The 12,681-nt window shown below is 37.3% G+C and overlaps 1 protein-coding gene across 1 annotated transcript; it reads right to left on the bottom strand.

Annotated features, from left to right (window-relative positions):
- Positions 1 to 1,240: 1,240 nt before the first annotated feature.
- On the bottom strand, positions 1,241 to 3,233 carry LOC145034371 (short-chain dehydrogenase TIC 32, chloroplastic-like). The gene is made up of 6 exons (XM_078982763.1): positions 3,084 to 3,233; positions 2,363 to 2,594; positions 2,195 to 2,274; positions 1,945 to 2,098; positions 1,679 to 1,839; positions 1,241 to 1,506 (listed from the first exon to the last, which is right to left on the bottom strand). The coding sequence occupies exons 1-6, from the start codon at positions 3,190 to 3,192 to the stop codon at positions 1,295 to 1,297; spliced, it is 948 nt and encodes a 315-aa protein (XP_078838889.1). The 5' UTR covers positions 3,193 to 3,233; the 3' UTR covers positions 1,241 to 1,294.
- Between the last annotated feature and the right edge of the window lie 9,448 nt (positions 3,234 to 12,681).

The following is a 12,681-nucleotide window of genomic DNA, read 5'->3' as shown; positions in this document are numbered from 1 at the left end:
TGACAACGATCGTAGAAAGTTTCCAGATCAGTCACCACCACCCACCACAAAGCCATGAAGTACTCTCCAAGGAGAGAGAGAGAGAGAGAGAGAGAAGAAGAAGAAGAAAAAAAAAAGACTTGTGGTCCTCCGTTTTCACCACCACAAATCACCATGACCACGAATCACCACGGACCGCCGACATGGTGTTTGTGATCGTAGTCCGTGGTCACATTAACAACAAAGACCTTTGTTGTCAGTATTCTCGACGATGTTATTGAAGGTAGTTGTACTATATACGTTTAGTGTATTTTCCATTTTCAATAATTATTTATTTTTTAAATTATAAACAATTATACTCATATGAATAATTTTCTTAATAATTAATAATTATATAATTAAGATATTTGTTAAATAAGTAATATTTGTTAAATAAGTAATATATAATGTGTCGGCAGGGATTATTTGAAAAAATATTGATATTGTACTGTTGTGTTGTAGAAATAATTGTGAAGTAACTTAAAGAATGATTAATTTCTTTTTTATTCTTAAAATAAAAACCCATCCCAAGACTCAAGAGAGGCGGCTCCTACTTAGATTTGCCCAATGTGGGGAAGTGGGGATATTATTTACATTTATAGGGTTTCATATTTGGAATTCAGTCAATTCACCATTAAATTGAACTTTTTAAATCAAGGAAAACATCGTGTATATTTTTATTTACAAAATTCGAAATTAAAATCAAAATACTATAGTTATTCTATTTTGCAGCTACAAATTGATGGCCTCGGTTGACGTTTGTGTAATGGAAAGTCATGTTTTGAATGATTTGAAAATCTTAAACCAAAAGCAATAATGTTTTCAAGTAGTCTTTTTTCCCTATTAAAAAAAAATTCGTGTTTCCCAACTCAAGGACTTTGGCTCAATGAACAAACTGTTCCTCCAATAACTCGCCACAAACACAATGTTCCAATGCCATGAGCCTTATTTTCATGAGCCATTAGGTTAGCCTAATGATTCGACAACGATGAGCTCTTTTCATTGACTCAATGGGTAATGGGTAGGATCAATTATCAAACCACACAACAGTCTACTAACAGATAAATCACGAATAACGTTGACAAAAACTGAGCTTCATTCACCATTAAAAAAAAAATAAACGAGGTTTACATATATAAAAATTTCACAACTCTTGTTACAACAAATACGTACGGTTCTATGAATGTATAGTGTAGATTATCTTTATGTTACATGAAACATACAAGGGTCGAGTCCATATAGTTGACAAGCAGATATCTATAGATAGATAGATAGATTAGTTGGATTTGGTGAGATTCAAACTAAAATCCCAGAGTTTCTTGGCGAGCTCTGCATCTTGAGCATGTTTGCTTGCTTTACCCAAGTTGCTGTCTGCAAAATACTCACCACTAACCCCCTCAACTTGTGGGTTCAAGGCGACATAGCATGTAGTTGCAGTTCCCTGTGGGATGTTCTTCAAGATGCGGTTGAATACACCATAGAAAAAAGCTGTGAATACCAACACAAGTTACAGATCATCAATCAGCATGCATTCAAATTCATATATGGAAAAACTAAGAGGACTAATGATTTCTTGTGAAAGACACGATATAGTCAGTATTAGGGGAGTAAATAAGAAACTGGATGTGAAATCAGGGGTTGTTGAGAGAGAGATATATACCATTAAAACCGCCATTGCGTGCAAGGTTGGTGGCAATAACTCCAGGGTGGACAGCATTTGCAGTTATTTTCACACCTTCTTCCTGAAACCTCCTTGTCAGCTCTTTCGCATGCAATACATTTGCAAGTTTTGATTGCCCATAAGCTGAGAATGCGCTATAGCTGAAAACCATATCATGAATCAGCAAAAGGAAAAAAAACATTATAAATGAAGGTTTACAGAATTTAATGAGATGCATTCCATCTTGAAAGGAAAGGAAGGTTTACCTCTTCTCATCGTTGATTTTATCGAACCTAATTCCTTCTTTGTATGTCATCCTGTGGATCTCTGATGAAAGAATAGCGATTCTTCCTTCTTTCCCACTTTCTTTCACAGTCTTTTTCATGGTATCCAACAACAAGTTTGTCAAAAGGAAGTTACCTACACGTATTAACAAAACAAACTATTTATGTATGTCCCTTTCTGCATCTAAAACGGCATATACAAAGTAGTACGGAAATTAACCATGACACATACCGACATGGTTGGTTGCAAATTGCAATTCAATGTTGTCTTTGCTAAGAGAGAAGGGAGGACTCATGATCCCTGCATTCAGACTTTTAACACAAAAGAAAATTGATAAAATCAGTTCGTTTCCAACATCCCCAATTTAATAAATGATCAAACGAATTTGTCTTGTCTTACATCAAGATGTTCAATGGATACCCCTTTGAACAATACTGTGATGCAAATTGTCGAACGGATTCCTGTGAGCTGATATCTAACTCCATCACATCAATTTTTGCGTTGGGGATTTTCTCGACGATGCTTTCTTTCACTTTTTTACCAGATTCCATGTTTCTGACTGGCATAACCACATGCACTCCACGTAAGGCAAGCACACGTGCTGTTTCTAATCCGATGCCACTTGTAGCTCCTGAAAGTCATATAAAAGAGAGGAACAAATGGGTTTTCAGTATGGATCAATACATCATGTTCATATTCGTTTGCATCAAATTTAGACGAACCATGAGGATATTTAGCTTTATTAGAACATATTATATGCAGATAATAGTTTGTAAATAATATTCAGATCAATTACAAATCCCGATCCTAATTTTGTAGCAAAATTTCAAGTCTCTGATCCAGCTTTGTAATTTGACTTCTGAATTTTAAAGTTCAAACAGATTAGGGTTGTAACTTCAACATCAATTAGAATCGTCCAGATATTGACAAACAACTGATAATGGCATAGATGAAAAGTTCATCGACTTCAAGGAGTCAATCGGAAAATAGTTTCCGCAAATACACACACAAGAAACAAATAGACAAAGATTTGCATCCGACGGAGCAATATTCAATTATTCATCAATCAGAAACAGAGCACACCAACACACACTCAAATATGAATTAAAAGTAAGGTTACCAGTAACAATGGCGGTGAGGCCAGTTCCATCAACTCGTTTAGTAACATCTTCAGCCGTAGAAGAAGCCGCAAATCCAGATTTACCCGTGAATATTGAAATCCAAGTCATTTTTAGTGCTTTTTGGGTTAAAAAGAAAAACACCTCGAGGAAGCTTTTGTAGAAGGCAATTCAAGTTATGATGAAAACTTAGATTTAAAAAAAAAACACCTATAATATAGCGTCGCAGATAATCAAAGAAAAACCAACTTAAATGAAACTTTTGTAGAAGATGATTTCAAGTTGAGATGAAAACTTGGATAAAACAACACCTATATATAGTGTCCGCAATAAATCAACGAAGAATATAATAATCAAGGTGATTGAATGCTTAGTCGCTTTTTCAAATTAAAAGAATAATGGAAACGTGACTTTCATAGGAAAGTGAGACCATAAATATTCAACGGTTTGAAATCTAAAAGGATCAACTAAAATCATTTAGCTCCATGACGTTCTGTATATTGTCAGAGGCGGATCCTAAAAGAAAAATAAGGGGTTGTACAAAATTTTAAAGGTACTTGAAAAAAAAAATGGTTTCGAATGAAGTTTTCGTCACAAAATTGTCACTAAACCGACAAAATTACACTAAATTCATAATTATCAGAACTGTGATGGATTACCGACAGGTTAGTGATGGGTTTCCAACATATTTTCGAAAAAAAAAATCACTAAATTTACATTTGACTGGAAAATTGGAAGGGTAGCTCGAACTACATAGTAGCACCACCCCGACATTTTGTCATTTTGAGTGCTTATACTTTGTAACATCAACCCATGGTATTACTATATTCTAGAACGAATGTAACACAAGGTCTTTAATTTACTCATAAATTTCATATTTTGCTTGAGCAATAATTGAACCCTCAACCTATGTCTAAGGGTAGATGTGAGGATAGAAAGACACAACCAATTTGTCAAGAACCGAAACCAACACTTCGTAAAATGATGGAACTGAAATCTAAATAGATCACATCGCTTCTTTAGGTTTTGAAATTCTAGTTACATGGTTTTATTAGTTTATTTTTAAAATTCTATCATTACATAAATATAATTCATAAAATACCAGTTTATTACAAAGTATAAAGTAAATGTAAATATTCCTTATAAACCATTAAAAAAAATTAATCCTTTGACAAGAACTAAGTTTCTAATCATTACAAAACTTACAGTGACAACAAATAGTATTTAGATGTTCTTAACGCATTCAAGATGCAACAAATTATTGAGATATAAGTTTGATCTTACCTTTGACCTCATTGTCATTACAAACACTTAGTTGGGACAACTGTAGAGTAGATGTGAGGAAACTATAGAGCACTTGTGGTATCTTGTGAAAGACATATATTCTCCACTAGTTTATAACTCGTGGAAACCACGGTTACAAAATTAATTAAATTTTCATACTAAAAACTCAAAATTATTAATTAATTATTTTAAATAAATTTTTAATTAAGATATTTTTTTAGTTATATAAAATTATAATCGTTGATTTAAATAAATACGTGAAATTATATCACCGTATAAATTGTATTAACTTTATTTTAATTTTTATTATAATGTTACTAATTTAATGTAATTAGAGTGACAATTTTAAATTTTGAAATTTAAAATGAATAATCAATATGTTGACAAGTGGCATGATATTAATTATGAGACATGATAATATGACACATGTCAAAAGAAGAATAATCTTATTCTTTTACTAGTTTATAACCTGTGGGAACCACGGTTATAAAATTAAGTAAACTTTTATAGTAAAAATTTAAAATTATTAATCAATTATTTTAAATAAATTACTAATTTAAGAGATATTTTTTTAGTTATGCAAAATTATAATCATTGATTCAAATAAATATGTAAAATTAATTTTTAATATATATTAGACATTTTTTATTTGTGAATTAATGAAAACATTAATATAAAATTTAAATTTTAAAATAGAGAATAAATATATTGACAAATAGCATCACATTAATGAGGAGGTCTAAAATTTTTAAAATAGAGAACTAATATATTGACAACTGACAACACATTAATTAAAAGATTTAATATAATGACACATGGCAAAAAAAACTATTCTTTTATTAGTATAGGGATTAGAATATGGAGATTCTTTCTAAAACTACCTCATATTTCTGAAAGACCCAAACTTTCATACTTTATAATATTGTTACTTCAAAACATGCTACATGCATATTTATAAAACAATATTTTACATTGATAGTTTATTTACATAGACCGGATACAAACCGACTATTAAGATTTATACAAAGGTTTACACATATTACATACTTTACCAGGAATACAATACAAAAGTTATAATATTATATATTCTACATCTTCTACCAATACAAAACTATACTGGATGCTTATCACCTGCAATGGTTTTAAACATTAAGAGGGATAAGCGGGTGACGCTTAATGAGCTTAATAACAGTTACAATATAGCATTATGTCATATACATATCAATACGGCAGAAGCATATAGGGACAAGGAACAAGATAGGCAAATGACTATCATATGACAAACTTTCCATATCAACGAATAATCTGATTCAATGATTTGAATTCAATGAGACATAAATATTTCAACACTTAATATACATCAATAAGACTTCAGCCCAAATAGCATAGAAAATATAATTTCAGGATATCATTTCACTAAAATACACAAGCTTTCAGCACTGTCTTTGTATTCTGTTAATTCCAAAGTGATGCTTATGTCATACACTTTATGGCCAAAGGCTACATACCAGTATCCAAGTGATGCTTATATCATACACTTCGTGGCCTAAGGTATAGCTCATTATCATAATAACATGGGAAAGCACATTGAACATATAACACATAACATATAATTGTCCCTATATTGACACTCACTGTGAAATAATCGGGGATTAAATGATAATTTGGGCAGCACTTTGTAACGCCCGGGTTTCATGGCTGAGCATTTTTGTCAATATAATAGTCTAGGTCAACTCTTGTAACTCTTTTTGAAGTAATAAAGATGAAATATTGAGTATTATGTGAATTATGTGTGTTTATGTGTTTATTATTTAATTATAAATGTATACTTAATAAAGAATAAAAATGAGCGTCAAAATTAAAGTGTGAGATGATCCCGATATCTCTACATAAGTTGTAGAATACGTCTCAAGGTTTTCGTACATATAAAGAATGCCGAAATCCGAGTATAACGAAGAAGTTATGCCCGCCGAAGTTTTACGGCAAAACCGGCACGGCACCGGGAGATGTAAATAGTGAATTTACGATAGAAGACTTTTTAGCCTTAGCGATCTAAACGAAAGTCGTAGAATATGTTAAACCGAGAAAATCCATAGAAAGAACGCCCAAATCTGACTTCGTATGAAGAAGTTATGATTTTTCTAAGATTCGGCTTAGCAGTGCACGACTTGAAACTCGAATTTTAGTTCAAGCGGTTTTTGGCTTACGCGACCTAAATAAGAGTTAAAGATATCATTAATAGGAACTCAACGGTAAAAAGACAGACAAAAACAGAGTCCGTATGAAGGAGTTATGAATTCTTCGCGGTCATTTAACAGTCTAAACGCCTCCTACTGTTAAATTTGAGATCGATCGATAATTAGCCGACGGAGTCTAAACGAAAGTTGTAGATCTTGATTTTACCTATGCGTGAATATAAAGAAAGTCGAAAACGGAGCTCGTATGCGAAAGTTATGATTTTTCTAAATTTGAGGGCTGATACGCGATAGGGGGTGACGTGGCACCACCAGAATTGGACACGTGGCACCACCAGAAGGTTGCCACATGCACCAACTCGGCGAGTCATGACTCAGACTCGGCGAGTCCACCAGTCAGGCCTCCTATAAATAGAGGTGCCGGGCATTCACTTCTCTTCACCCCTCAACCTTCTTCTTTCTCTCTCTAAACTCTCTCTCTAAGCTCCCTAACCCCCCTAAAAGCCTAGGTAAACCCCCTAGCACCCAAAGGAAGCCCCGAGGCTCCTGGAGTCCCGAGAAAAGAGCCTTTCGGCTTGGGAACGCTGCTCCAGCAAAGCCCGGTTTTCAAGAAAAACCCGCTGTAAGTGAGTTGTACCTATCCTATCCTTAGTTTAGCTTATGTTTTAATATAGGAATGTTATTAGGTCCTTGAAATAATTATTTGAGCTATTATTATGAGTTATATTGAGTGTTATTAACGCTTATATAATAATAATAATAGTCAGATAATTAATTTGTCGCGGTTATCATTAGACTAAACCCTAGTGGTATCGATACTAGGTTTTATCGAAGGAATATCATTTTGAGAGTATCGAAGCGCTATTCGAGTGTTGAGTCACCACCTAATCAGGTGAGTGCATAGTTACTTTCATCTTACACATAGATATGAAGTATTTTATATATTACGTGCTATGTGTGCATATTATCTGTATACTTGTTATCTATGCTGGATGAATGTTTTTATAAGAGTTTTAAATGATTTAAATTGTATATCTATTTTATATCTACAAAAATGTTGGGGTAAAACATGGGTAGATGTAATAAGACGATGTGTGATAAAATGATGAGAGGCCTCAATGTTTTTGTTGTTGATCCAGTCATCTAGCGGAGTATAGATGACGACCACGGACTCTTCTAGATAGTTCAGTGGAACACTAGCAGGCTCGCAACCTGTAGGTGTTGTGAACGATGTGTTCACCGGTGTAATCCATCCCCCACATGGTTTCCTTTAAGACATTTATTGCTGAGGAACCCCCTTAGCAGTAGTGTCTGTCCCGATGATGATCCTTAGACTAGGTCTCTTATGATAGGTGTTTAGGGACGTAAAGTGAGGATAACGGGAACGGGTAATCGGGTTATTATTGATTGATGAAATTAATAAACTTATTTATTGTGGGTTGAAAACCCTATGTGCTCGCCAGGCTCCCAAGCCTGACCCACTCAGTTTTATGTATTACAGGTAGTGGCGCATGAGCATAGGTGTGATGTTTTGGACGAGGGATTACGGATATAGGCCTGTAGATATAAAATAATGTAGTAAGGCTTTTATTGTACTGTTTATGCTTTTGATCTGTACGAACATGACATCCCAAGTCTTTTAATGAAATACATTTCTATGGAAATGATTTTGATAAATCTTTATCATATTATTGTTTTGGGACAAATTCCGCAACCATTTTATTAAAAGATAACTCTGATTTTGAAATAAAGTATAAACAAAACCGGTCTTTTCTGGCCGTGATTTTAGGGATGTCACAGTTGGTATCGGAGCATTAGTTTAAGCGAAATAGGAATTTGTAGGATTTCTAGACTTAAACTTAGAATGCTAAGCGATGATTGTGAGGCGTGAGCACTAGCTTATTTTAGGAATTATGCCTAAAATGCTTTTATGTGCTAAATGCTTTGTGCCTGATATGTTGTTAATTGTTCGGATCTATGGTCTGTTGCCGACCGGATCTGGAAACCTTATGTGTTTAGGATTCTAAACGTACGACTACGATATTAGAACTAGCATGTCAACATTTCGGAGTGGTAAGGACGATTTAAAACGTCTCTCCTAAATAAAGATCAAAATTCACCTTATTCGGTGTATAGATTAAGATGGCAAGGACCCGTAGCGGAAACGTTAACGCGAATGGAGGTAGGAACCAACCCCCAGTGATCGAGCAAATACCAGTTGTGGAAGCCGCTGCCGGACCAATAACGATGGTCGGAGTGCAAGCGATGATCCAGGAAATGTTGGATCGTCAAATGGAGGAAACCAGGCGTTTTCTCCAGCAAAATCGAGAGGAAGCGACTATTCAGATCGAACAGCCCGAGTTGAACGAAGGGCATACTGAAGAAGGAAACTACAGTGGGACTATTGGTCAAGCCAACCCACCGATTGTAGGCAAAACCACCAAGATGGAGGAAGTGATGGACGTGGATGCAAATACAAGGATTTCATGGCATCCAAGCCACCGAGTCTATCTGGAAGCCCGACGCCGGTGTAAGTCATGAACTGGATCTCCGAGATGGAGACAATGTTTGAGAGTTGCGAGTGTAGCAATAGGCAGAAGAACGCTCTCGCAGTTCCTCTATTGAAATCTGGAGTACTAAGATAGTGGAAGCTATTAGCTGATTCGATGCCCAAAGGTGAAGCAAGCAAAATGTCGTGGGAGGATTTTTTGGTACAGTTGAAGATGCAATACTGCTCTGAGCAGGATCTTTTGGAGATCAACAATGAATTCCAGAATCTGAAGAAGGGAAGAATGAGCGTTACTGAATACGCTGCAAGCTTTACTGAGAAAATGAAGCTTGTTCCTCACCTCGTCCCAACTGAACTCTCCAAGGTTAACAAATTTGCCCTCGGATTACCAGCGGACTTCGGTCCAATGGTCAAGCAAACTACCACTCTGAAAGCCGCCATCTGGGCTGCTAAGAATGTGGAGACCCAGATACGAGAGAAGGGTCTAGAGAGAGAGGAAGTGGGAGAGAAAAGGAAATTTGACGGATCCTCGAGGTCCGGTAAGAAAGGTAAATTCTCGAAGTTTGGTTCGAGAGGAGGAGGATCAGAAGCAAAGTGGTGTGACAAGTGCAAGAAGAAGCACTCTGGGAAGTGTGATGGAGGGGTCACTTGTTACAAATGCGGAAAGCCTGGGCACTATGCCAATGAATGCACCCTCAACCAGAAGGCCTGTTATGGGTGTAATGAAGAAGGGCACATTTTGAAGGACTGCCCGAAGAAGAAGGAGGCAGGAAGACCCAACATACCACCAAAGTCGAAGGCGAGAGCCTTCCTGATGACGCTCGAGGCTGCAAAGGAGGCAGCAGACGTCGCTTCAGGTACCTTTCTTGTAAATGGTTTGCCTGTAAATATACTATTTGATTCCGGAGCCAACTACTCCTTTGTGTCGCATAAATTTGGTGGGAAATTAGCATTGCCTGTAGAAAAACTAGATAATGCCCTGATTGTAGAAGTTGCTAGTGGCAAATTCGTACCTGTTAGTAATCGTATTAGGAACATCGTCATTGACCTAAACGGAAACGAATTCCATGAGGAACTATTACCCATAGCGTTAAACGGTTTCAACATCGTTTTGGGTATGGATTGGCTTAGCGCCAACGATGCCGAGATATTATGCCGAAAGAAGATAGTTAGGATAAACCCACCCGGAAAGGAATCATTTATGGTGTACGAGGACAAACACAGAGTGAATTCTGGAATCATCTCCCTGATGAAAGCCAGGAAATGTTTGACCAAAGGATGTGCATCATACTTGGCATTCGTAATCGATGCTAAGAAGGAAAAGAAAGAGGTGCAGAATATATCGGTTGTGTGCGATTATCCGGAAGTATTTCCCGAAGATCTTCCCGGATTACCACCTGATAGGCAAGTGGAGTTTCGTATAGACTTGTTACCAGGAACAACACCGATAGCAAAGGCACCTTACCGATTAGCACCGACGGAGATGAAGGAGCTTATGATGCAACTTCAGGAGCTGTTGGACAACGGTTTCATTCAACCTAGTTCATCACCCTGGGGAGCTCCGGTGTTATTCGTGAAGAAGAAGGATGGAAGCATGAGGATGTGCATAGACTACTGAGAGCTGAATAAGGCAACCGTGAAGAACAAGTATCCATTGCCGAGGATTGATGACCTATTCGATCAGCTGCAAGGTTCGAGCTACTTCTCAAAGATCGATCTTAGGTCAGGATATCATCAGTTGAAGGTGAGAGAGCAGGATATTGAGAAGACTGCATTCAGAACAAGATATGGACACTACGAGTTCTTGGTTATGTCATTCGAACTAACCAATGCTCCCGTAGCATTCATGGATTTGATGAATAGGGTTTGTAAACCATTCCTCGATAAATCTATGATAGTGTTCATTGACGACATTCTTATCTACTCGAAAAGCTAGGAGGAGCATGGCAAGCATCTACGAGAAGTGTTGGAGGTGTTAAAGAAGGAGAAGCTTTTTGCAAAGTTCTCCAAATGCGACTTTTGGATACGGGAAGTCCAATTCTTGGGTCATGTGGTTAACCAGGAGGTAATAATGGTTGATCCAGCAAAAATCGAAGTTGTAATGAAGTGGGAACGTCCAAAGAGTCACACGGAGATTCAAAGCTTTCTAGGATTAGCCGGATATTATCGACGGTTTATCCAAGGTTTTTCTTCGATAGCTGCTCCATTAACAGCTTTGACTCATAAAGGAGCTACGTATACGTGGAGTGAGAAACACGATGAGGCATTCGAGAAACTAAAGAAGAAGTTATGTGAGGCACCGATACTTTCTCTACCCGATGGAGTCGAAGATTTCGCGGTTTATAGTGATGCATCTGGAGTCGGGTTGGGTTGTGTTCTGACCCAAAGAGAAAAGGTGATAGCATACGCATCTCAACAATTGAAAGAGCACGAAAAGAACTACCCCACTCATGATCTGGAGTTGGCAGCGGTAGTATTTGCCTTAAAGATATGGAGGCATTACCTCTACGGCACGAAGTGCAAGCTCTTCACTGATCATAAGAGTCTCCAGTATCTCTTTAATTAGAAGGAGTTGAACATGACGCAACGACGTTGGCTAGAACTTCTCAAGGACTACGACTGTGAGATACTTTACCACCCGGGTAAAGCAAATATTGTCGTTGATGCTCTCAGTCGGAAAGTCAATCTTGAAAGGAAAAGGCCAAGAGCGTTAAGAATTGAAGGCGTCTCGACGATCGTGGAAAGTATCAGGAAAGCTCAAGAAGAAGCTTTAGGGAAGAATGACCGAAAGGAAGAACGTTTGGGCAAAACGTTAGTATTCGGAACAAACAGTCGAGGACTGAAGGTATCCCAAGATCGAATCTGGGTACCTAAGACGGGAGGAATAAGAGATCTTCTAATGGAAGAAGCACATCAGACCATGTACTCGATTCATCCCGGTAGCACTAAAATATATAGGGACCTAAAACCCTACTACTGGTGGCCAACGATGAAGCTCGATGTTGCGAAGTATGTGGCCGAGTGCGTAACATTTGCGAGGGTTAAGGCACAACATCAAAAACCGTATGGGAGTTTAGAACCCTTACCTATACCCATGGGTAAATGGGAAGACATCACCATGGATTTTGTGACTAAACTGCCCATAACGAAGAACGGACACGACATGATTTGGGTAGTCGTGGATCGTTTCACCAAGAGCGCACACTTCATAGCCGCCAACGAGAAGTGGTCTATGGATAAGCTCGCAAATGCTTACGTGAAGGAAATTGTAAGACTTCACGGTGTCCCTCTTACGATTGTGTCAGATCGTGATAGTCGTTTCACGTCAAGGTTTTGGAGGAGTCTACAAGAGGAGTTGGGTACAAAGTTGTGTTTGAGTACTGCTTACCATCCGCAAACTGATGGTTAGAGCGAAAGAACGATTCAGACGTTGGAAGATATGCTGAGAGCATGTACCCTCGAATTCCAAGGGAATTGGGACGAGCACTTACCTCTAGTAGAATTTTCCTAAAACAATAGTTTTCACTCGAGCATCAAGATGGCACCTTATCAAGCCTTGTATGGACAGAAGTGTCGTATCCCGTCTTGTTGGCTTGAAGCCGGAGAGAAGCA

This window comes from Lactuca saligna, chromosome 3 (assembly GCF_052625555.1).
Source record: "Lactuca saligna cultivar CGN05327 chromosome 3, ASM5262555v1, whole genome shotgun sequence".
NCBI classification, from domain to species: Eukaryota; Viridiplantae; Streptophyta; class Magnoliopsida; order Asterales; family Asteraceae; genus Lactuca; species Lactuca saligna.
The sequence above is the reverse complement of the archived record's forward strand: the minus strand, read 5'-3'. Positions and strand labels throughout refer to the sequence as shown.

What these genes read in the sequence shown, in the direction of transcription:
- LOC145034371 (XM_078982763.1), bottom strand. Translation starts at nt 3,192, where the DNA reads ATGACTTGGATTTCAATATTCACGGGTAAATCTGGATTTGCGGCTTCT. An exon ending in CCTCACCGCCATTGTTACTG is followed by an intron (nt 2,595 to 3,083) that starts GTAACCTTACTT and finishes TATGACTTTCAG; the next exon opens with GAGCTACAAGTGGCATCGGA. An exon ending in TATCCATTGAACATCTTGAT is followed by an intron (nt 2,275 to 2,362) that starts GTAAGACAAGAC and finishes TTGTGTTAAAAG; the next exon opens with TCTGAATGCAGGGATCATGA.